At 36.7% G+C, this 26,241-nt stretch overlaps 2 protein-coding genes across 19 annotated transcripts in view; one reads left to right on the plus strand and one right to left on the minus strand.

The window, feature by feature from the left end:
* The first annotated feature begins 310 nt into the window (after window positions 1-310).
* NSUN7 (NOP2/Sun RNA methyltransferase family member 7) lies at window positions 311-19,873 on the plus strand. The gene is made up of 12 exons (XM_077782821.2): window positions 311-1,003; window positions 1,730-2,089; window positions 2,617-2,675; window positions 3,987-4,117; window positions 5,294-5,446; window positions 6,689-6,872; window positions 8,886-9,096; window positions 9,699-9,842; window positions 10,394-10,495; window positions 10,994-11,111; window positions 14,325-14,442; window positions 17,457-19,873. The coding sequence occupies exons 2-12, from the start codon at window positions 1,777-1,779 to the stop codon at window positions 17,907-17,909; spliced, it is 1,986 nt and encodes a 661-aa protein (XP_077638947.2). The 5' UTR covers window positions 311-1,003; window positions 1,730-1,776; the 3' UTR covers window positions 17,910-19,873.
* Window positions 19,874-20,370: 497 nt separating this feature from the next.
* Window positions 20,371-26,241, minus strand: part of APBB2 (amyloid beta precursor protein binding family B member 2) — a 168,000-nt gene continuing 162,129 nt past the window's right edge. For all 18 annotated transcript variants that reach the window (XM_077782812.2, XM_085577819.1, XM_077782817.2 and 15 more), the window contains 3 exons: window positions 26,067-26,182; window positions 25,135-25,314; window positions 20,371-24,557 (listed from right to left, as the gene is read on the minus strand). In XM_077782812.2, the coding sequence (XP_077638938.2) occupies window positions 24,390-24,557; window positions 25,135-25,314; window positions 26,067-26,182 (464 nt within the window). In that variant the 3' untranslated portion in view covers window positions 20,371-24,389. The remainder of the gene's footprint in view (window positions 24,558-25,134; window positions 25,315-26,066; window positions 26,183-26,241) is intronic.

Raw genomic sequence — 26,241 nt, forward strand, 5'->3', positions numbered from 1 at the left:
CACTGCTTGTTCTGTTTCAACATGGCTTCATAAACTAAATTTATGCTTGCTCCATGGGTCCATCACTGCTGCATCTAATGGGGATGTTGGAGCAAAACTCCTGCTAGAAGAAACTGTTTGTCTGAGGCCTCTGTAAAATAACAGTAAGAGTTGCTTCTGCAGGGTTTCCAGTTCTCAGTTTTGGAGAGCAAATCCTGAGGAAGGAGAATGAGATGAGGCCCCCCCGAGATGAGTTGCCAGAATTCAGGAATCCACACTGGTCCATTACGTGGAGATGCTGGGCTGGTCAGACACTGACTTGTGCTGGTCTAGGAGAGGGGAGAGATGGGCTGAGTGTCACCCATGTTTGGGAAAAGGAGTTTGAATGGAGGAATGCTGGTTCAGCAGGGAGCCATTTCATGGCTGCCTGCTGGAGAAGCAAGTTTGTGCCCCTCCCCTTGCCCCTCCAACTCTGTGTACTGCCATCCTCCATTGCCACTATGTTTTTTTGTGATGGGGGGCAGGAAAGGAGAGAGGAAGAAAGGATGCTGAGCAAGTGTGTCTGAACTGGGGAGAAGAGGTATGTATTTTATTCTTACTGATGCTGTGGAGTGCAGGGAAAAAGCTGTAGAATTTCTGCAATTAACTAAATCATGTAGCAAAAAAGAAGATGGCTTCCATTTGATCAGAATAGCACCTTCTTTGCTTGATTTTTAAACTGGTACCCTCCCCATTAAATTCTGGTATTTTGTGCTATTAATCCTAAAATACTCAGAATTCTTTGGCAGCAGTAAATCCACACCTAGCTTATTGTGCTATAGGTACTAAATTCCTCATAGTTCTTTTGTATTATTCTTCCCTAGGCAGGAAGACTAGTTAGACTTTTTTAAATCTTTCTTCTGTGTTTAAATTTGTTTTAGATTAACCCACTTCTGAACAGTTAATATGACTTCTGCATCTCCAGGCATTATCATAAATGCATGTTATAACAACCAGAGCTAGTAGGATAAATCCAACACTTGAGGTATGTTTTACATGGAACTTTAGAATATTTTTGCATTCAACTAACTCTGGGACTTTTTCATTTTCTTGAAGCCTTATTCCACCTCTGGGGAAGGTGATTTTTATATATGTTAATGTAAAATGTGTAGAAAATTTAAGAAATGCAGATGGGCTTAGAGAGAATTGGATAATATCTCTAGAGAGTCTCAGAATGGATTTCCTGCTAATTTAAAATTGTGCTTAGGTAATACATTAAATACATTAACATTTAGGTGATCTCTGTTTTCCACTTTTAAGAACAGATACGCAGTTTAGTGGACAAACATTTGGAGTTCACTGCAGCTCTTTTCAAGGTGGTTCTTTGAAAGACATGATGTCTGCTTTGAAATTTTGGTGCCTTTTTTATTAAAGGAAAATTCCTAGTAAGAGATGCTATTCGGCCTGCAATAATAATGGTTCTTATTGGACACAGAGAATCAGATCTGTGTGTATACTCTGTAAAGGAGTGGTTCTTGTAAAGCACTGGCCTTTTGAAACAAGTAACCAGTCTTTGCATGTGCATTGGTGAAAACAAATGATGTAAGAAAATACTTCTCTGTGACGTGTAAGATGATGTATAGAAATGCAGAAGATACACATATATATTTGCAAGATTAGAGCCTGGAAATTGAAAACCCTAAAGGGAAGGGAAAGATGTATTCTAGTGAAAGTAAATTTCATTATTCAATACAAACTTCATTTTTTGCAGAGGCAGCAGGATTGTGACTTGTACTTACACAGTCAGCAACTGGAAAAATGCCAGATTCTGAAAGTAATTTGGTGTCTTCACATGTGGATGTTATAAATGGTACTTCAGTCTTGAGTGAAATGAAAATTTCAGATGAAAAGAGATCTGTTAAAAGAAAAACAGTGACTCAGATTGGGAAGAAGGGCTATCCTGACTCCATATACATAAATGCAGCCAAGATTTTTCAAGGCATTCATACTGAAAAGAGTACAGGTAGAATCCTGGTGCAGTATGGCAACAACTCAGAATCTCCCATGGTGGCTTTTAAAGATGAGCATTCCAGGCGTGTATCTTACGAACTGGCTTTCAATGCTTTAAAATGTAAGTATAAAACTTACCCAGGAATTGCTAACAGAAATGATGCAGCAGAGAAAACATGGAAAAAGAAATGTTCCGTGTCTGCCTGGCAGCAGAGATCTAGGGAAATTTTTGTTAAGCTTCAGGTTATTAGAGTCACAAATTCACAGAATATTCTGATATGGAAAGCACCTACAAAGATCATAAAAAATGGCTCATAAAGGGATTGAATCCACAACTTTGGTGGTTGCTCTGACTAACTGAGCTCATCTCAGTGGTTCTTTTCAGATCCTAATTAGGGATGAATATATATTTACTAGATTACTCATATCTCTCAAATATTTCACTATAGCTGAGTGTTATTAGCATTTGTGAAATCAAACATTTGAAGCCTATTATTTTTCATGTAAAATAATTACATAGGGTTGCTACTGTTGGTGATTGAATTTGTCCTCAATTTTCATGATGTTTAAAATTACAATTTAGTTACTTACTTCCATAGAATGTTCTGGAGAGTGGCATAACTTTTCAACATTTTCTTCTTTTTACAGATCAAAGTCTTCTTGAAGAAGTATTATTAGATAGTAAAGTTTACCCATGCAACTCAATAGTAAGTGAACATTTTTGTGAGGTATTTTCGTTTTCTATGTTGATATAATTAATACCTTGTCTGAGGATTCTACAACGTTCTTCAAAACAACCTGTGTTGTTTTGAACTACATGACAGCCTTAGACTGAAATATTGCTGACCTTTTTACATAGTTGTCCAAAGCATCCATCTCCAAAGGCTGTTGTGGGATTCTGTTGTAACTGATTGCTGGAAGTCAAAACCTTCAAAGAAAGAAGGTGGGAGGGCGAGCCATGAGCTTCACTGCAGGACAGTACTTGCTCAGTGATATTGTCCATGTCCATGTGCTTTCCTTCACAGTTGTGTCCCCTCGTGAGCAGGGCAAAATAATGTTTCCTTCCAATCCTTGGGAGTTGGAAAACATGGAGTGATAAAAAACAGGCAAAAAATGCATTGACCCCATGGTTCATTTTCTGGGCAAACAGTACTGTATACAAATATTATACTGGCAAAAACTGCTCCAGTTTACTCTCTCAACATGCTTTCCTGCTTTAATATGGAAAGAAATTTTAGAGCTGGCAGAATATTCTGCTGGTGCAGAATATTCTGTCTTTTATGCCTTTGAAAATTGCAAGATAAACATGAGCTGATGCAGTTTGTGGAGGTTGATATGAGTAGGCAAATGATCAATACCATTATCTTTGCCTTGTTTTTGTAAGGAAATAAGACTTTCATGCTAGCATCTTGTGTTTGGTGGTATTTCCCAAATAACTTGAGTTTTCTAACTAGTTTTGGTCGTATTATGAGAAGGTGAGAATTTGAGAAGGCATAGTAACTGTAAGAATTTCATGTAAAGAGGCAGACAGGAATAACTTAAATGCAGAAATTATTGTCCTTAAGCAGGAGATGCTCCCTGGTTTAAACATCTAGACAGAGTCTGAGTGTATTGGATGCTATGTATGGAAGACTCCCACAAGAGAGGAATTGATAGATGAGAAGTTTTTGTTAGCTTAGCTATTTAACAAACTACTTTATTAAGAGAAAATAATTTCAAAGTTTCAATTCTGATAATATTGGAAGTTAAGATACGGTATTTTATCTGTGTGCATGGAGAATGTTTTTAATTTTGATAATCTAAATGACTTGTAAATTATGTATTTGAGTTTTAAAAAGAAAATTTAAAAAAGTGTTTTATTAACTCTTCACAAGTAAGTACTTTCATATTCTTGCAAGTAAGCATTTAAGGGTTTTTAATGCCTTTTACATGGAAGACTGCTGTTTGATATGGATCTTTTTGCAGAAATAAAGCATGCTTTGGGTCACTTTCTCTATCCAGTTGCTTTTCTCTTGCAGCCAGATGAGTTAACCAGCTTGCTTGTTGTGATGCTTTATGACCTACAAGACCGAAAGTTTCAAAAACGAAAGATTTTTGATGAAGAGGAACTTGTAGCAGAGGTTCAGGAAATAGGGCATTATTTATACAGGTATATGTACAAAGAGCTATTTTTAAGTTGATATAGATCAGCAAAACTGAAGGTTTGTTTAATTAGTGCCTTTTAAAGGTAATTATTAAATTTGTCTTTCACCATAAATTTTTGTGGGCCTTTTTTTTTAATGAGAGACTAGTTTAGAGGCAAACATTCATATTTATATAGTTACGAAAAATACAGATAAGAAACCACCCTTATATTGTGGATTATTTTCCAGACATCTCCTCTTATTTTGGTATTGTTAAAAATTTCATGAAATTCTAGAAAGGAAATTAAATATTCAGTAAATATTCATAAATGCAAGTGTAATAGAATCAAGAGGTCATGGAAAGGAATAATATTTATTTAGCAGTATTGCTACTATGAAGCTTTGTTAAAGATTTATTATTTTAAATAATTAGAACAAAAACCAGGATACATAAAGATTTTAATATTTATTATCTCTTCCACCAAACTACAAACAACATTTTGTTTAACTAAAAAGGCATTTATTAGACAAAATTGTTTTGCTGGTGTGGTAGATACTGCTGGATTTAGAATGGCCCAAAAAATTAATGACTCTCTAAGTGCAAGGTATTTCTGGAGGGCAGTAAGTAAGGTATCTGAAGTAGTTCACCAGCAATTTTTATTTATTTTGAATGATCATATCTCAGGAATAAGCATGAAACTTGTGGGAAGAAAAGACTGGAAATATTTTCTAATTTTCATGTAATAATAATGAAAGTATCTCCTGGTTGCCATCATACTTGTATTGTTTTTGTACATGCTTAGGGGCCAGCTTTCATCAAATGCTCATTCTGCACATGTATGTATTTAAATATTCAAACATGCAAATGAATCTGATGGTTGTATTCCACACATTGCAGTTCCAAAACATACTGAGATTTTTTTTTAGCTATCTGAGAAAATGGATGTATTTGAGAGTCCCCTGCTATAATTCCATTCTTGCCTGATTTAAATAAAATAATCTTAGCTATTGACTCCCACCTTGCATCTGCTGTTGTCTGGGGTAGAAAATGTTCTGTAACTGTATTTTCTGTTACAGCTTGCAAAAGAATGTGTCCCTTTTGGATTTGGTTTCTGAGCAAGATGGTTTTGTAACAGAAATTGCATGCTAATAGCTGATGAAAACATTTATAAAACTTACTAAACTTGTGACTCTTTTTATAGGTATAAGACCAAACTGGCAGCTGCACTAGCACGATGTCGCATCAAATATGATGCTCTTTCAATTGAATACTTTGTACCAGAAACCCTATCGAAGCAGGAACAAAGGACTTCTGCTTTACCTGTCTGTTTCTGGATAAACACATATAAAATCAGGTAAGGTCTTGAAAGTATCATCTAATATTGATGTTTTTGCATATCAAGCAATATAGTTTGCTACATACTTGTTTTAGAATTTCCAGATCATATTTTTACCAGTAATTAAAAATTCTTACAGGAAAAGTATGCTTAATGCAGTGCTATTGTGTTATATATTTTTGTAGTTTTTATCTATTGCATTAGTGGTATTTATACACAGTTCTTCTTACTATTCTGTTGCTTGTGTGGGTCTTTCACCAAATAAATGAGGAAATAAAATTAGAAAAAACATATGGGTGAGTTAACTTGGTGACAGAAAATAAGAGAAAATGTTTTTAAAAGCAGGTGTATTAGTGTAAGCCATAATTTTGGCAAAGGGTGTTAAATCACAGTACATTACAATACAATAATGCTGTTTATTCTGTACGGATAATGTAAACTTGAAATTAAAACACACATTTTAAAATCTTTATACTTGGTAGACCTACTATATATGTAACACTGATGTACCCAGTTCTGTACTAACTGATACAGGAACCATACCAGGTTATCCCATTACCTGTTTTGTTAGACAGGTAATCCATTTTATAACATTTTCAAGAATTTTGTTTTACTACTCTTGTCTTGTGTTCAGTGCTTTGGTTATAGGCTCTTCAAGATAATGTACCTTATTCCAGGTGTGACTTTAGAACTCTTAAATAGGAAATAAATAAAAACTGCTCCTTTCATCCCATGTTTAATGTACTGTATAAACTTATGGCACTGTCTGAAATAACACTTCAACAAACATCTCTTTCTATATATACCTTTAAATCTTTATGATATTTGAATTGCTAACCTCAGCAGTTATGCCTTCATTACATTTACACAAGGATTCTTTCAGTGTCAGCCATTAAAATTATTGGTGAGTTGGGCTAGATTGAAAGCAATTGAAAGAACTAAAGCATTCCAGCAGTAAATTTACTACAGCCTCTCCTGAGCACATGGACATTTCTGTTTTGATGATTTGAATCATCCTCTGGAGACACATACCTCTTTTTGAATTAATTGTATCAGACTAATTAACTTAAGTGTTTCAAACCAGAACTTACACACCTAAAGTTTCCCTCCTGTATTAGGCCGTATGCATTTTATACCTATATATGTATGCATATGTATGCACACACACAATAACAGTAGTAAAAAATTCTTATAATCAGTTTAAACTATGTTGCTTAAGTAACTCTTGTATATTAAATGGTCAGAATTGTATGTTAACAGCCTTGAAGATGTTATCAGAGATTTGGAGATGAAGGGATTCACAAAGGTTGAATCTGTGTCAGACTTTGACCATTACACATATGCGGTGGACCAACATTGCCATGATGTATTGGTTTTTCCTTCCTCTCTTAGAGAAGAACTGCTTAATTTAGATCTTTTTGCAGATTGCAAACTCTTACTGCAGGTGAGTTACTGTTCAGCCTTGAGTCAGATGATCTGCAAATTGAAATAATTGCTTTGCTTTAGAAAGAGGTTGTGTGTGGAGGCTCTCCGTTCAGTCGGAGAGAGAACAGAGAGAACTCTCTCAGGCTTCAGTCTGGGAAGTTAAGAGACAAAATTCAGACAATTATTTTCTCTGTTCATGTGTTGTACCCATGTGAAATGTGTTCTGAAGATTGTTTACCCAAGGTGATTCCTTGATTGGATTCTAGTGGTAGTGTTTAGATTCATAACCAATCAAATCCACAACTGTGTCAGGACTTTCAGGGGAGAGAGTCACAAGTTTTTGAGTTAGTAGTTAGTGAGAGCTCTTACTACTGTAATATAGTATAATAGAAGTATAATAGAAATATATAATATGATGTGATATGAGAAGATATAATATGATATAATATGATACGATATAATATAATATGATATAATAGTAAAGCAATTGATCAACCTTCTAAATCATAGAATCAATGCTAATTATTATCTGGCTGGGGGCTTGCAGCAGCAGGTTGTGTGTTCTGTGACTACTGTATTAAATCAGTCAGGCAGCAGCAAACTCTACTAAGGTTTTGGACGTTTGTAATAATTAGGTTAACAAACTGATCCATTTACTAAACTTAGCATACAAATGTCAGTGCTTAATTGATAGGTGCAATTAAGTTAGAATGTTTTAAATTTAATCTTAAGCTGTTGAACTAAATATAAAAAGTGGCCAAAAAGAGGCAGTCTCACTTCTGAAAATGTGAGGAAAATTTCAATATTACTCCATATACTTTCCCCCAGTTAGTAGACAGTGGTATGCTATTGTAATATTGCTTTCTCTTCAAATACATGTTTGCGATGGAATGATCACACTTCTTTGTGGTTCCTTGATCTCCATAACTCCCACTAGTCTTTTTCCTGACTTGCCATTGTTAAGACTCCCCCGTGAAGTTTGGTGGGAGGTTTCTGTTCTAGAGTAGCAGTTTGCAGTAACCATGCCACATAACTAGGAATTATCTGAACTGTCTGATGATTCTTTAGTTCCTAGCAGAAATATTTCAAACAGCATTTTCACTAGATGTCTGAAAACTTTAGTCTTAAAATTTATTGCTCAACTTAAAAAGTGACTCAGCATTCAGTATTCCATTTCTGTTTGTAGATTTTAAATACAATACTTAGAGAAAAGAACTATCAATGACAGCCCTATAGGTAATGGGAACAGATTCTGAGTGTAACTACTGAAAAGTATTCAAAAAGAGTAAATAAAACTGTCAAAACCTCCATCTCTGGGGTGGAGTGGGGTGGTGCTTGAGTGCTGTGTGTACATGGACAATGATGTGACTTTAAAGGCTTAGCACTTTCTTTGTCCCTTTCCATTTATCATCAATTTGTCAGATTTGGTGCAAGACCTGGTATCTGTGGTCAGTATCTTCACTCCTTGCCTTTTAAAGTAATTTGATAAAGTTTTCTCTTAATCACTAGTGGTACAAGAGCATTTACACTTGCGGAGCGGTCTGTGTGTTTTCTGCATTCCAGTCTGCCTCTCTGTTGTTCAAATTTCAGCAAAATCTTGATCTTTGAACTACATGGGCAAGATTTCTTCTGTAATTATCATCAAGAGCTATGTGAATAGTTTTGCATTTCTCTGTTAAGCTGTCTCAGATTATGAATTCTGCCTGAATTGTGGCCAATGTTTGTCTTTTCTGGAACAAGCTGTTGCTAGGAGTTCCTCCTTATGAGGATAATATGTGCTATATTTTTACCTATAGATGCTGTGTGTTTTCATGTATTATTTAGAATTATTTAAATAAAAACCAAGTGACTGCTTGGTTTTGTAATTTATTTAATTCTATATTAGCAGATATCCCTGATTAGTTTTTTCCCTCCTTTCTTTTCCATTTCCTGTGAAAACAATGGAAGACTTTCCTAATTTGGGGAAGAAGGTTAGCATTCATAGAAACCAAGATAGTTGATTATACTTAATTTTTGTGTTATTGTTTTGTAGGATAAGTCTCGCAGCCTTGCTGTACACTCTGCACAGGCACTGTTGAGTGAAGGTGGTGACATTATAATGGCTCACATAGGCTCCCATCTGACCATTGCCCATATGTCAGTGCTGACAAATGACAGCAGCTCCAGAATTTTTGTCTGTGGTGTGAAATCTTCGGCAAAAGAAGAAGAACTGAGGAACAGTTTAAGTCACATGGGATGTAAAAGTAGGTGCTAAAACAGTTGGTATTGAAGAACTACTGTAATACCATTTACAGTTTGTGATGTCTGTAAATATTGTCTAATTCTATGAGAACTTAGAGATCCCTTCTTTGGAGGCTTGGGGATGGCAGTAACAACTTTTTTTGTCACAAGGTGGGCTGATAGCTCTTCAGCTACAATCAAGTTAATTGCAGTCTAAGCATATCATAGATGCAAGTTCCTGAAATATTGGTGTTTTCCATAGAAGTAGCTATGCGTAGCAGTTGGTGTAGCAGGTAGCAGGGAACTTTTGGTGTTCTGGCTGTTGCTTTCAGTCTGATTTCCAGCTGTTTGAGAGTGTTAATCCAAAACACGTGCACTTGTCCAGTTTACGTGGAGGACGTATCAGGACAGAATGCAGCAACACTGCAACCCCATTAACTGTCTTTTCAATGGCAGATGCAGCCCTTCAATCTGTTTGAAATCCACAGGCCATACTATGGAGAATCTGAATCTAGCAGACTTTTCCTCTGTCGAATTCTGTGTAATACCACAGTCTCTTCACCTCTATCACCTGTAGGCGGGCTTGCTTGCAGTCTGTAAGTGTTGAGTTTTTCTTGGTTTTCAGATATTTGGTTGTTACATGAAGACTTTACTGAACTTCAATCAACAGACTCAAGACTTGAAAAGGCAAAAGTTATTTTGCTGCTACCAGAATGCTCTGGACTGGGTGCTGGCAATCCAATGGAGCTTATTTTAAGTGAACACAGAGGTAACTTTTGATACAATATCTAGCTCATGCTTTCTGGTGGAAATATATTTAAGTATTGTGGTCTAGACTGTGCAGGTGCTTCTGTAAATTGTATAATTTTATTAAAGAAACCTTTCTTATTTTAATTACTATAAAATATATAAATTAATTTGCACAATTCTGTGACTGCTTCAGGTTGATAGTATGAATGTTTGAGGGTGATTCTGGGGAGCAGAGTGCATATAGCTTTTTTTAAAGTAAAAAGACTGTGGGCAGAAAATTTATTTCAAGATACCAACATGTATATAATTTTCTATTTTATTACATTCCTTTATTGACTGTTTGTCTAAGTCCTTTCACTGTACAATTTTCATTAACTAGAAGCAAGTAAGAGACACCAGAAATTACAGGTAAAGAAGTAAAGCAAATAAATCAGGCACTCCTTGGTATTCTAATTTGTAAAACCTACCTTCCCACTGTACCAGTAACAACCAGGTCTGCTTCTGCAAACAGCTGAATTTTCAGACACTAATACAAATTGCAAGACTAAATTTACTATTCTTTGCTTTTAGATGCAGGATTGCTACAAGACCTTTTACAAGGATTTGTGTCTGAGGATAAACTCAGTATTCTTGCTGAGAGACAGCTTAACGAGTTGATTCATGCACTGAAATGTGAGTATGCTAGTTTCCCAGTTCTGGAAGACTTTGCCATATCAATTCCATTGTATTATCACCAGTTCTAGTATAGTTAAAAATACACAAATTATTCTATTAATTAAGAATAACCATGTTACCAAACCCTCTGAACAATGATTTCCTCCAGTCTGAAGTTGTTCCTGTGTCCTAGTGTCCATCAGACACTATAATACTCTTCAGTATTTTGTAGAGAACTGCTTTATGGCTCTGCTTTAGAAATCCTGCAAATGTAGTCTCCCTCCATCTGCGTGCTGCCACTTTTTTCCTCTCTCTTTTGGTAGCTGTATTAAAAGACTGGAGACAGCTTTGACTTTGTGCTGAAATCTTAAAATATTTGAAAATATTTGAATTATTTAAACACACTAGAGATCAAGAGGTAAAAGAGACATAATTTTTATGATGCTTTTAATCCTTACCAAACTACTGTCAGTATGAAGAATCTGAAGAGTAAAAAAGTTGTGTTTTGTTTTGTAGTTAAGAAAGTACAAGGTATTGTTTACTGCACTTGCTCAGTTTACCCAGAAGAAAATGAACTTGTAGTGAAAAAAGCACTGGAATCTGGAGTGGAGGGAGATAAAGTACGACCATATAGGTACAGAATGAGTAGTTTTATCTGTGGAAAAATTAAAGTATGACTTTAAATTGTAGTATAATTCTTATCCTAGACTAATATGTATCGTTCATTAAATTAAAATAGCTTTTGCTGTCTGTCATGCCATTCTTTATGTTTATGAGATTACTTAGCAGTATTCTATTGTCTTTCTCATCTAACGTTTTTGTTCATCTGAAATTAAGATGGGAGGAAAGCATCACTGGTTGGAAATAACATTCTTCAGCTAGAGTTATTGCTATTATTATATTAGTATTCAGAGAATAAAACTAACTTACTAGCATGCTCTCTGCTTCTGATGTAGAATGATCGATTTCAAAGGAAAAAGAAATTAAATTGTAAGAATCATACAGAAGAATAAGAACCCTTTGCTGTAGGATTGCTCATTGCTGTATTCAGATGAATGACAGGTTACAGTAGGAGATCATTCTGTGCAATCATGGAAAATATAAATATATATGAAAAAATATGTATGCTGTATACTTCATATGTAGTTATAACCTGTTAGCTGTCACCCCTGTCAGCCAGAGTAATTGTTAAAAGACTGATGGTTAAAAGATTGATGGTTAAAAGACTGACTGTTAAAAGACTTTCTGGATTTTCCTTTCAGTCACATAAATGCAAACAGTTGGCATTTGCACATGGATACAATAGTGGATTACAGGATGCAGGTTTAAAAGAGTTTATGTTCTAAAAAGCACAGAAGAGTAATACTATATTTTTAGATTTTATATTACCTTAGTTAATAGACTGGCTATTAAAGGGAAAGGCACTGTGGCTCAAGATATTCAGTGTAACTAAATTTTGCATGATTAAAATGGTATTTACCGTTTTAATTGTGGCCAGTCCAAAGAAGGTTGAAAAGTTGTATGTTATTCATAAGACACAGTGCAACAAAGTGCTTCTTTCTTCAAATTCACTGATAGAAAACAGCAGCCTGCTTGATTTTTTTTTTTACAGCAAATGGGGTGAAATTGGGGTATGTCTTGCCAATGATGGTGTGCCAGATCAAAAGCATTTATGGCCTCTTGCTTGTGTTTTCTTTTGGAATTTGAAATTTTTCTGGAATCTGTCTTGACCTCTATGGGGAGAACTTAGGAGACCTTGGAATGTAATGGTCTCTAAATTAATGAATATAAATAATACGTAAATTCATAACATATAAAATAATTTTTATTAAAAAAAAAGTTCCTGGAGCTTTAATTTTTTTTTTAAACATCCCCCCTATGTGAAACACCTTTCTCCCCACAAAGCCAAGCCAAAATCTATTTACAGTTTTGCAGAAGCATCATGAATGTTGGCAAACCACCAGATCATATTACACTTTCAAAAAGGCAATCTTGGATGGTAAGAAAAGGACAATAAAATTGCAGTAGGATTTTTTCAGACCTGAGCAAATTTCTGACTGATGACTGATTGAACTTCATGAATGACAATTTCAGATTCAGTTCCTCCTTCACTGTCATGCAGTATCTTGGATGTTTCATCGTAGTCCTTGCTACAATAAAGCTGCTGGCAATCAGCATAAACAGAGCAGTAATAGAACGCCATAAATAAAATATACTGAGTAATTATGCTTAAGATGAAAGCTGAAGCCATTTAAGATGCATGTACTACTTACAAAAATTCCTTTTACACTTTTCTTAGAATTAATTAGAGAACTTATTTGACTAAAACAGTGCAGTATAGAATGAAAGGCTGTTGCAGAGTTACTAGCCCCCATGTTCACAGTAGTATTGTTGAGAGACAAGTCATAATAAAACATGTATGATCATCAAAGATCTACTGAATATTAATTCCCTTTTCCAAGAAAATTGAGGGCTTTCAGGAAACTCTTACAACATTTTTGCTTATGTGCATTTTATCTTTTGGAATGCAGTACTGAAATGGTGCCAAACAAAATAAGGCTCTGTTGGAGTTTGGGGTCACACAGCTGGTCTTAGGGCTGTGCAGTTTTAAGGGTGCTTTCAGACATGTTTGCACAGGTGAAGCTGAACTTATTTTCAGGATATGACAGATTACAGCAACAGCTTTACCTAAAGTAAGGGTACACATGCCAAACAGGTGTGTATAGAGTAGTCTAAACCACTTGTGCATTTTGCTTTGGCTATCAAATTTCAATTAATTTCTGCATCATTTTTCATGGTCATTGAAGGGATTTCTGGTGAACAGTAACTTGTATACATCAATAAAAAATTACCACTGGGGTTTTTTTCCCCATTGAATAAGCTTATCTAAAATCAAAAATCTGTGTCATAAAACATAAGAGTTTTATTTAGTATTGTGAGGAGAATTTGAGCCTTGTAGCCTGTTTTATCAAGTTCCAAGGAACATAAAAAAAAAATCCAAGTCATGGTGAGAACTTGGAAACAAAAATTAAAAGTGAACTAGCCAGCCAAATCAGGATATTGCTTGCAAATATTGAATGCATTTCTCTGTAACCATCTTTGAATAAAGCTCTGTCACCAGAGGGTTAGTGGAGCATTAAGGAGTAGGACTCTATCTTACAGTCCTCAGTGAAGAGGAGGGGGATATAATTACAAAAGGACATTTTGATAGTGTTTTTCTGTACTGAGACAGCATAGTACTAGTTTGCCAGCTTTATAAGCCAAGTCTTTGAGACGTGGAATTCAAGGAGAACAGGAGAAGAGGCTAGTTCTTCCCTCTCCAGTGATGCACTGCAAAACTGTAAAATTGGAGAAAAAGCCTTCAATTAGAACAAATAGCAAATTTTCCTAATCTAAGATTTTTAGCTTAGATAGGTATTTATTATGATATTTGTTATTATTATTATTATTATTACTATTATTATAACTTAAAGTTAACACCTCTACAATTTCTGCAAACTCCTTAGTGTTTTCAGACCATTCCCCAACTTTAGGGACAACTTGATAACTCAATAATTGCACACATGAGAAAGAACATAGTTTTTCATTGTCATATTATGTATTTATTATCCAGTAATAAATATACTTAATAATTGGGGGAAAAAAAAGAATTACTGAAAAAAATGGAAAAACCCCACTTAATTCTAAAAGGATGAATTTTCATTCCTTTCTTGAATTTGTTTTTAAAAAATATGATAAAACTATATTATTGAAAGACGTAATTTGAAAATTACTCGTAATGTATCCTTGTTTATTTCCTTTTGTATTCTTAAATATTATTTGCTGGTCTTCCATTTCTTTTTTACAGGCTTATTCCTTCTGTTTTTAATACTTGCTCCGATTCAGAGTCTTCCACCGAAATATTTTTCAAATTGGAGCCATCAGAAATTTCCAGTGGTTGTTTCCTAGCTGTTCTAGAGAGAGAGGTAAGCTATGAAAATAACCATTTAAAATCACTTCATAGAAGAAGATACTACAACTTTCCACAGAAGAATAAACAAAATGGAACATTTGAAATAAAATTCCTGGCTGATCTTTAGTTGTCTTAAGACCAAAGGACAGGTGAGCAGTTGAAATGTGCCACTTCTGGAGTTTTATACTGAGCACAGGTTTAAAAGATGTGCCTGTTCTGGAGCTTGTGATCAGAGCAAGACCCTTGATCCAAGTTAGTGCCAGCAAGATCTAGAGGAAATACGTTGCTTTTATCACATTTTGGAATGAAATGCAGAGCTTGATTAGACTCAGGATAAATGGTGTCTAGCAAATGTGTTTGTTATATATGTCACCAAGGTTTTCCAGTATCCAAGCAGCCGAAGTCTTAATCCATATGGGTGACACTATTGTAATTTGAATTAAATAGTATGAAAATGCTTCCTTTTCAAACTAAGGTATATGCAAATCTAGCTTGAAAGGCAGGGCACTTTTGCTGGGTAATTATTCCTGAGAAAAGGCCTTAAAGGGCTAGTTTGCATCTCTGAGCATCAATATTTTCCTCTTGTCTCCAAGAGAAACACACATTTTTTCCATCAAAAGTGGAAGGGCTGTGGGGAAGAACTAATCACAATTTCATTGCAAATTAAAGATAGGAGCTCTTTCTTGGTTATTTGTACCATTTTCTGTCATACTCCAATTACAGTGCTTGTAAGAAGCTTACCTCTTGGGGGAAGTTAGATTGTATTAAAAGTAAGAGAATTAGATATGAAAAGCCCTTCAAGTTACCTGTTATTGACCTCTTTCTTTACAATATTAAATATTTTTAATGTGGTCTGAGTTTCAGTTAATCATGATATGTGAATCTCTCCACCATATTGTCTCCAGACAAACACTTTTGTTGCAGGTAGTTAATTCAACCAATTTTTTTGGGTCATATTGTAATACAAAGAAGCAATTGCTCCAATGGCAAATTTTTAGGTGATTCAGCAAATTTTCCACAAAGTAGAAAACATGTACTTACAATTTAAACTGAAATTCCTTGTTTACAGAAACATTCTTCTTATCTAGTTGTAAATAGTTTCTCTCCCATAGTTTCTCTTTATATATTTGGATGTGTCACGATCCACTTATAGCAGGGTGTTGTGATGGTTCGTTAGCCCATCCCAAAGTGCAAAAGACAAACAGCAGGGGACTATCAGTTTAATCACAACAAATGCACCTTTATTAGGGGCCAAACACAATAAATGCGATAGTGGGGTCAGAAAAGAAATAAAAAGGAGGGAGAGAGAGGGAGAGAGAGAGAGAGAGAGAGAGAGAGAGAGAGAGAGAGAGAGAGAGAGAGAGAGAGAGAGAGAGAGAGAGAGAGAGAGAGAGAGAGAGAGAGAGAGAGAGAGAGAGAGGGAGAGAGAGATAGAGAGAGAGAGAAGGGGGGATGGGAATAGCTACAAACACAGGCATGATCCTCACTGGTCTGGACGATGGGGATCCGTGTTGTTGTGTTGAGGAGAGTCTCCAAAGTCCTACCTAACCCAGGGGTCCAGTTATAGTCCACAGAGGGAAAAGGGGGGGAACATGCAGAACAATGAGAGCCTATTGAAATTGCTATGGAGAGAACAGGTGTATCTACAGAAAATCATCCAGGCAGAACAAACACAATGAAGAATAAGTCCATTGAAGTTACTGGAGAAGAACAGGTCATGTCGTTCTCCCCCCCACCACTCTCTGTGGTAGGGGTCTCAGTCTCAGTCCTTGGGGAGAGGGTTCTTGATCTCTGTCTGTCACGGTGGTAATGAGGCAGATGAGGGGTCTGCAGTGAGAGACCACCAGGGTCACCCCAACAGTTCATTCGGCTTAAAGGTGGAGAGTGAAGCAGGAATTGCAGTAGGCACTCCGTGCTGGGTCCACGCTGGGTCTTCGCCAAGTCCTTGCCAAGTCCTTGCCGGGCCTCGTTGGGAGCAGCAACGTAACGGTGCAGCAGCTGCACCTGCACTGTTGCCTTCTCCAAGCTGGAACTGCAGAGGGGGAAGGGAGTTCCTGCTCGTGGCAATCAGCAGGCAAATAGAGTCTTCAGACGGCCTCTTACAGGATGTTGACCTGGTTCCTAGTTTGAGAGTTCTTTACTCATGTATTATGAGCAAGAAGTTTCATTACTGTGAAAATTATTCATATTTAATGTTACTGAAATTTCTGTAATTTCTGATATACGCGCGCACACACACACACACACACACACACACACAATGAATATTTTGTTCTTACAGGCACATTACAGAAGAGGCCAGTGTGGGAGTGTGTTGGTTTTAGCTGGGGTGCAGTTAATTTTCCTCACAGGGACTGGTGTGGACCTGTGTTCTGGATTTGTGCTGAACACAGGGTTGATGACATAGAAATGGGTTTGTTACTGCTGAGCAGGGCTTACATAGAGCCAAGGCCTTTCCTGGTTTTCACACTGCCACACTGGTGAGGGGCCTGGGGGTGTGTGGGAGGCTGGGAGGAGACACAGCCAGGATAGGTGACCCAAACTGACCAAAGGGAAGTCCCAGACCATGTGGCATCATGCTCACTGTATAAAGTGGGGAGAAGGAGGACTTTTGCAGTAATGCCACTGGTCTTCCTCAGGGAACCACAGTCTTTATCTTAATCCAGGAGTTTCCTAGCTTTACTCTTCCAGTTCCTTCCCTGATCCTGTTGGTGGGGGACTGAGCAAGCAGCTATGTGGGGCTTGGCAACCAGCTGGGGTTAAACACACGTCAGACACACATTACAGAGCCCAGAACTGAATTTCCCCTCTTTGGGTCAGTAGAGAAGAAAGCCTCTGAAGAGCAAATGCTCCAGTACCTCTTTACACAAGTGAAGTTCTTAATTTTGTGAATAAATAGTTTGGTTAGCATTTATCATACGTGACTTCAGTCCTTCTGCTACATTCTGTTCTTTTTCTCATGGAGTAAATTCTGAGAATCTCTGTATTGTGGCTTAGATTCATTGTTGTTTTCTGTGAAATTTTCAGAAAGATACTAAAAAAGTGTCTGCTAAAGACATTTTGGCTTCTGCTGCAGCACAAGCTCTACTAGATGGCATTGTTGAAGAAAAACCAAAAGAAGAGGTGAAAAAACAGAAAGTAAAACAACGTAAACGTAAGGTTACTGTTAGTGATAGTAAGCCAAAAGCTGCAAAACTCCATACTGGAGCTAAAGTTAAAGGTGAAGTTCCTGTGTCTAAAGCAGCCAGTAAGATACAAGAAAAGCATGTGTGCCCAGTGTGCTCAAAAAAACCAACCAGTAAGATACAAGAAAAACATGTGTGCCCCACAAAAGCAGCCAGTAACACACCGCAGAAGACTGTGCACAGGAAGAAAGAAGCCAGGAACATACAACAAAAGAATGTGCACCAGACAAAAGCAGCCAGTAACACATCCACCTCTAAAGCAGTCAGTAACACACAGCAAAAGAATGTGCCCTGAACAGACAGCCGTGTTGAGCTGAAGAAATCTGTGAACCCTGATTGACACACAGCCCCACTGAAAGTGCAGAAGGCTACATCTCATCTGTCACCTCTGGGCAAGGTGTATGAGAGACAGACATCTGCTGAAAAGGCGCATGCAGAACAGAACAGAACAAGGTTGTACTGAAGTCCCTAACAATAACTTTGCCTTCACTGATAATGCCATATGAAAGGTTGTAATGAAACAAACCCAGGCTGTCAACATTGCTTTCTTGGCCAGAGCACAGCGTCCAACTGGTTGGATATTTCCACCACCCTGGTCAAAAATGGTCAAGCCAACTTGGCTGTATGAACCTTCAGACCCTGGCCTCCCTTTGTAAAGAAGGTAAAGATTCCTGTATATTGGTAAGTTTTAAATTACAGTATATACTTATGCAAGGAAAATCTGACCTTGGGAAAGATATATTATGTGCTACATATATAGAAACATCCTTGTTAGATATTAACTTTCCATCCTGTAATCACACTTTAAGTGAATGGAGCTGCCTAAGGCTGGTAGATTGCTGGGAGAAGTGAGGCCAAAAAACCATAGCCTCTTGCTGTACACTTTGAAGTGACAAGTTAAATCATACACCTAGCTCCTCACTGTATCTAAACCTGTACAGGTAATCAGTTTCAAATAGATGTTTTTAAAGTGCGACTGAATTTTTTTAAGTGGCTTTTCATTACAAGTGCTGGATACCATTTTTGTGAGTTTCCACTTAAGACTGATGCATGGAAAATAAGCCTTGTATTTCTAAAACTAGATGTGAACTTTTGTACAGGAAACTGGCCAAGTACGTTAAAGCCCATGCATAGGCTTTCTAGTATGTGTTGTCTTGGTTTCTTCTTAAGTGTTGAAATAACTAACAGTGAAAAATAGATCAAATATTCTCATGTTAAAAACACTGAATTGTCATCATGATGTCACATCAGACTATGTCATGGTTCATAACTGCTTTTTATCTATTTCGTAACATAAACAGTTCTTAGTTGAAAAGAGCTGCTACTGTCAAATTAACATTTTTATAAATGTTACTGCTAGTCAGCTGAATAATGGCTGGACAAAGAACTGTGTTTGTAAACAGCTGTGGGCTTCTAAGCTGCTTCCTTTTGCTAGCAAAGATAAAACAACTTTAAAATATCTACAACTGTATTGTAATCTGAGTAGAGGATAAAAGGAGGCGGAGAGATACTTTTAACAATAAATCTGATTTGTATCTAGAACTTGTAAAAATGAGAGACAGCCCAACAATACAGAAAGATGAAGGTATCTGTGGCCTAGAAATTTTGCTCTAGGCAACCATTTCAGATACTTGGGAAGAATGTTGCCAGAGCATCACCACTATAGTGTGGAACTTAACCCATGTGACGTACAGGTCTGGATTTAGAGAACGTTATAACATCTCTATTTTGTCTTCACCCACCCCAGTCAGTGTCACTGGATCAGCAGTACCTTTTTAAGAAAGCATGTGAATGATATTACCCCAGCAGTGTAGACGGCTGGCTCTTGTTCATCTGATAAATACCCTTGCTTCACTGAATCAGTGAAAATTTTCTTCAGCATTTTAATCTGAGCCAGCTGTCCTATACTATACATGCCTCACCTTCTGCATATTCCTGTGACCAATCCACACTCCTTACCTGTTCCAGTAACACAGTAAACTCTACTCTTATTTCTGAACAAACTTGTAAGAATAGATTTAGACCTGTACACATGCCATGTGTAGAACCAGAAAAAAAAAATTACTTTATTTCAAAACCATCTAGGAGGAGGAGAGATTCTGCATATTGGATGGAAGGAATGGACACTATATTTTTTTTTCCAATATGGTTGTTAAATGCTTAAAATAAATGAGATTCTGCAGTTAAAGAATGATTTTTTTAAAAACATCAAGATCTGTATCATTCATTATTAAAGTTAAAATTACTTGTAAAACAACATACATGTGTCTAATAACAGAATTTCTGGGCTACTTACGTAATATGTGCCATAATGTCCCACACTTGACCTCATCTTGCTTTCAGGAATTTGCATTTTTGACATAGTATGGAGGTTAAACCAGTTAGAATCTTGATGTCTTACCAAGAATATCAGAGAGTGAATATTTCAACTGCAGGTCAGCAGCTTACTTTGTAAGCATGGGGCATCACATGGTGGCAACATCTGGGACTGACTTCAGATGGCTTGTAGGTAGATGCCTCTAACAGTCAATAACTTATTACAGTAAAACCGTATCTTATGGAGCAGTTTTTCTGTTATCCAGTTGTTTATTTGTAATTTTCAACTAGAAACTGTTGATTCAGCTTTTCACATACAAAACCCCTCATAGTACTGCTAGTGCCTCTAAACCACCGGTGTGTTTTTCTCTTCCCTCAACCACTAATTTGAACAAAATAATTTTGCAGTTTCATGGAGTAGTAACAGTTGAGACAATCACTTTATGCAGCTAAATTTATTCTCAGAACAGATTACATAAGTGGTCAACAGCAGGGAAAATTGTCCTTCTTCTTGTCAGTCATGTACTTTTATCTGCTAATAAACAGTGGTGTGTTTCCTTCTGTCTTACTGCTGTTAAATCGAACCTGCATTGGCTGTTGGGACAGCACACGGTGTGGCAATGTGTTAATTAACGTGCCCAAGAAAGAAGTAATGCATTCAGGGGTAATGCTGAAATGCTGAGCCCATATTGGCTCTTGAAATGAGAATGTTCTCTTTTCCATCAGTGATGTACTAACACTTTTCGATTCCATGGTAAATGATCTATGAAATGCTTGATAAAATTAAGAAATGTAGAACCCTTTCTGACAGCACTGGTGTGAGCTATTAGGTACTCCACAATTTTTGTTCCTCTGCCACTGAAGTGTGTAATATTCCTTTAAGTACAGGTGACTCTACACAGGAAGTATATAACTAGACCTCATTTTACTGTGAATGGATTCTATGCTGTTCTTATGCTATTTTTGTTATCCCCAGTTAACCAGCCTGTAGGTGGCCTCCATATGCTTGCATCTCCCGCACCTCCTTGCTCCCCTGTAAATGAAACAGTAAGTGGCTTAAATAAAGCCTACAGCCAGCACTACAGATTTCAAAAGAAAGGCTTTTATCTATTAGTCATTGACTGTGAATATAAATCTCCTTGCTTCTGCAAGGGAACCTGTTAATGACATGACTGACTGACTTGTGATACCTCTGACTTACTACTTGCATTGAAAAAATTATGAAGTTAGCTTTGCTTTACATGATTCTTCTACAGACTTCAATAAAAAATGTGACTACAAATAATTACAAAGCCTGCCTTTTTTTTAGGCAACCTATAGAATACAGAGTGGAGAATGTTACAAGAGCACATCCAATAAAGACAATACATCAACATAATAAAGCAGGATATTTCCGTAAAAATAGAATAAATAAAATAAAAATATTTTAAGCTGTATTTAACAGGTTAAGTTAGAATGCGGCATCAGACATAAAAGGCATAGTGAACATGGCTGCTGGCCTACAGAATGACTAGGTATTATAAAAAATGCATAGATAACTGAAGGGTTGCTATAACATCAACTAGAACAGTTGCAGTTGCTCAGACACACCCACACACCCACACTCCATACATACTTTTTTGGCCATGGTAAAAAGAGTGTCTGAATATATTGTGAAACAACAGATAATAGGCTATGTAATATTAGGCTCTGATTCTGCAAACACCTGGTGTATATTAAATCTTTTGGAGAATAAGGAGCTCTACTGAAGCAGAAAGGCCACATATAGTCAAATCATCAAGCACACTACTTAAATATTTGCAAAACCAACAGCATTTCGTTAACAGACATAAATCTCTTAAAACATACACTGGCGAATGATGTACAGCTTTTCAATACCTTTCTGTCTTCTCTGCCCTGCCTGCAGTTGCACACGTTGCTAATGAAGGCTAACCAGATGTTCCTAGCCTTGACAACACGGATGTAGAACCTTTACACTGCTGTTTGCTAAGTGTGGTTTAGTTAAAGAGAGTCTGGATCTCTCTTTTTAACAGTAGTTAATCAGCACTGTGCAGATGCAATGACAAAATTTAATTGTACTGTTTAAAATTAATTCACTGCTGTACAACAGTTGCCAATCCCAAATCACAACAGGAATGTCAGCAGGAACTTTAAAAATACACAAAGTATTTAATTTAAAATAAATTAAAATGTGAATCACTAGCACAATGACGAACAAGGAAACTTTCATCTCTTAACTTCACAATCCTACCTAAGGGTACCTGTTAGCCACCAGAGTTTGAGAGCAGTCATCCCTGGGAATATTCAACACCAGGTTAGATGGGCAACTTCATCTGGTGAAAAGTGCCCCGTGATAGGGGATTGGCATGAGACAACCTTTGAGGTCTCTTCCAAACCAAACAGTTCTGTGATTCTCTGATAGGAAGTGAGTTTTACACTGCTCCTAACAGAGGTGACTGGGATCAGTACTGGAAAGTATAGAAGCTATATACAAGCTGCCATCCCCATGCTGTGTGATCTGGCTCTGTGGTCAGTTCAGCCACAGGTACTGCTAAGGGGGATGGGTTTGTTTGCACCCCTCCCCTCCAGCTCTCCCTGTGTCCTCAGCATAAGCAGCTTTTCCATCTGTACAGGCAATAGAGGCGGTGCAAAGGACGTGGCAAGAGTGTGAGTCTTGAGGGGGGGAACAGTTGCTTCAGTGCCTGAGGTGTAGAATCGTGGTCATGAAGAGATCTGAGATCCATAGCTCTTCAGAGGATATTGTACAAAGCTAAATTTAATTACAATAGTTGCATAGCCAGCCTTCACCTGACACTTGCTCATACATCACACAAAGTTTAGTAATGATTTTCCTGCATTTTTCACTGCAGAAATTTCTTGAATCACCATTATTTTCCTGTTGTGTTCCTAAGTTACTTCGCCAGGTGTGGTCATTAATTTCTTCGAACAAGGAAATAAAAAGTAAAATACTTTGTTTATAACAGTCTCTTGCATATTAAAATAAAAAAAGAGTTATTGTAACAAGAACTTTGCTAGGGCTCCTTTATCATTGGAGTATCACAAGATTTGCAGACTTGGGAGACAGAGTTTGGAACCTAGCTATAAATGGAGGCAAAACATTTTTAACACTAGTTAAACACACTTAATGTTCCATTTCCAAAATCTGTACCAATCTGCAGGTTTAGACAGAAGATGACAAAGGGAGAGACTGAAGATGCATGACTGCATTTCAAAATCAGCCTGAGGTACAATTTCAAGGGCAATGCTGAGCTGATTTGTGAGAGTCTGCAGGTGTGTAAAGTAAATCAATTAGATGAAGTCTTTGGAGCAAAAGCAGTGAAATCCAATTGTACTACCTGAAACACTATCCTGTTAAAAAAGCACTCTCTTTTTATTTTGTTACAAGGGCACTAAAAGTAAAATAAATTTAATGAAGTTTTGTAAAGAACAAGAAACAGAATTGTTCTTCTGGCATGCTAAGTATTCAGCAACAAACTCTGAGGGAAGAGAGAATTGTGGAGCCAGACACTGAACTGAACATTTCATCAAACACTTGTATGGAAAAGGTATGGAATAGTTTAGTCTCTATAACAGCTGTAAGAGAATAAAATCACTAACTGTTTCTTCTTATTCTTGATTGGTTTGAGACCTCCATTAAACAAACTATTTTTGATGAATTAATGATAAATTTAGGAGAATAAATTTAACACCCAGCAGTTGAATTTGTATGTTTAAAGCTGAAAAGCTTCAGTGGATCACCCTGCAACTCAATTACTGAAAACACTTCTGGATTTTTCGTCATTGGTTTGGTTTTAAACAAAATTCTTCTGTAAGACCATAATGTGTAACCAGAAGATGACATAATGACGGTATGATTCAAAAACATGTCAGGGAGGTGTTAAAGTAGTAGCTAGACCAAGGCTGACAAACAATTTAAAAGTAACAGGTGCAGTTCTGTAAAAAATAAAACTTGGTATTTAATCTACAGTAATTAAATGGTAGCTAATACTTGATACCTATTCCAGTGTTGAAAACAGAGCAAAGTGCTGTAGGATTTATGATTGGTTTATGACAAATCCAGCTCAAGAAGGTGAAACTTTTAACTCGGGCATCATTCACTCCAAGGACTTTAGCATGAGTTCACTGGGAGGGACGTGGCCATATTCTCTTTTTTGTGTGAGTTTAGGTAATGTTTGTGTATTTACAATCAAACAGACCTTCCATTGCCCATGATGTAACTCACTGACAGCAAAAAAATTATTCATGCTTCTTTTCATATCACACGATGGTGGCAAGACGAGAGAACATGCTTATCTAACATTGTTTTGATAGGGGTACATTCTCGGAAGAGAAAGCATCAGCAACTGAAATGGAAGGCCAGACATTGTCTGTTCATTTTCCTTAGTGTAGCTACTGCTGTCTTCAGTCACATGGTAGGAGAATCTTCTCTTTTAAGCAGCTATGGCGTGTCGGTGACCGGACGCTTCTGTTTCAAAGTGTCAATGAGAGACAAGACTCCTCTTTTTACATTAGTTGTGACTCTTCTGGTCACTGAGTCTGCAGGCGGCGGGGGCGGCCGAACTTTCTGTGAAGGAGGTCTGGCTACTAAGCACTTCTGATACCGTAACTGCAACAAAGCAAAGCCATTCTGTAATCATTACTGGATCAAATCACTTCACAGACAATTTTAAATACACTTCTAGTATTTTCTCATTAAATGTAGTCAAACATCTGCTTTGGCTGTGTCAAAAAGCTTAGCTGAAGTTAATGGGAAATTGGTCTGTCAGTGTTTAGGCAGAAAATGTCCATTGGCACACAACAGATATGGGTATAAATCATATAAATACCCATTTGAATTTCTGTGTTCAGTTACTCTTGAAAAAGGATTATTTTCTGGATTTCATAACATGACTCCAAGCAAAATGTTTTTCTGGTGTTAGACAATTTTCTGGTGTTAGTCTAATTTACGTGCATGTTGCAGAGGTTAGGAGAGAAAATAATTAAAGGGGCATTTTTCACTAAGCTGGCGCTTCAAACGTTAGAATGTTTGGAATTTAATTTATTAAATATATCATAGTATTCCTATTTCTATCTTTATTTTCTCTGTCTTGAAATTAATATAATTAAAAATTTGAAAAAATGCTTATTTATGGAGGCAGTGAAAACTAAAGGGCTGTTACATGCCTTTGAAGAAGGTCACTTACCATACAAGCAGCCTGAACAGCTTCTGATACATTGCCTGCATTTGGTTCACACCAAAAAACATGGCACTCAAAATGCTGGTTTCCTGTGTCCATAATGAAGGCGAACGTGTGGATGTCTTTGCCTACTCCCATGAAGGACAGGAACCGCACACGACACTCCACCATGACTTCCTCTTCATTCTGGTCATGAACCAAAGGATTGACATTACTACTGGATACTTTGTGGAACTTTCAATTTTGCTGAATGGGAGGATATCCTGATACAGATTGGTAATTCCTTCTTATCCATCTGTGTAAACCAAACATGCTCAGGCCTGGGCGGGATCTCCCTGTCCCGGCTGTCAGCGAGGCTTTGAGCATTGCCACAAAATTTTAAAATGTTGTACATTTTAGAAGCTACTTGTTTTGCGAAGAAACAAAACAACATAGGTATAATGACTCCAAAACATGCTCCCCTATTACTGGTATGTTATAGAGATGTTGATTTAGTACCTCATCAAAAGACATATATAAAATACAGCATCAGTAAGTCTTACTCCATGGAAGATGCTCTACATTTTCCTCTGTAGCACAAATTTTTATATTACTCTTGGCTTCCATACCAAGAGTAAGGCAAATGCAATTTGGAATTTAGGATTGCTACTACTTTGGGCTTAACCTTCAACATTTTAGGCTCAAAATTCCTAGAAAGGAATACACTGAATTTAATTATCTAATTAATATTTATAATAATTTATTTCTGAGAACATGCTTGGAATGATAAATAAAACTGAAACTAGTATGAGCAGTAAGAGTCTCTACAGATTCTGGAAAGAAATAAAATGCAAAATAAGCAAATAAATTTTAGTTTAAATTAACCCAACTAGCATTTCTGTATTCCTGGATTTCAACACTCATTTTAATTGTGTTTTAAACAACACAGTCTGCCTTACTCTTTCATTGATGACTGTGACAGTAGCATCAGCAACGTTCATGGTAACTGGCAACCAGTCATCTTTGCTAGAGGAAGCCATTAGACTTTCAATGGCACTGTTCAGAGTATCCATTCCTAAAAGAGAATAAAATTAACTACTTAAAAATAATATATATGAAATGTAACAGATTTTT

This window comes from Lonchura striata, chromosome 4 (genome assembly GCF_050655825.1).
Source record: "Lonchura striata isolate lonStrDom1 chromosome 4, ASM5065582v1, whole genome shotgun sequence".
NCBI classification, from domain to species: Eukaryota; Metazoa; Chordata; class Aves; order Passeriformes; family Estrildidae; genus Lonchura; species Lonchura striata.

Bases quoted from the DNA above. Each gene is read 5' to 3' on its own strand.
- NSUN7 (XM_077782821.2), top strand. From the start codon at position 1,777: ATGCCAGATTCTGAAAGTAATTTGGTGTCTTCACATGTGGATGTTATA. The intron at 2,090-2,616 runs GTAAGTATAAAA...TTCTTTTTACAG, and splicing joins GGCTTTCAATGCTTTAAAAT to ATCAAAGTCTTCTTGAAGAA. The intron at 9,097-9,698 runs GTAGGTGCTAAA...CTTGGTTTTCAG, and splicing joins AAGTCACATGGGATGTAAAA to ATATTTGGTTGTTACATGAA.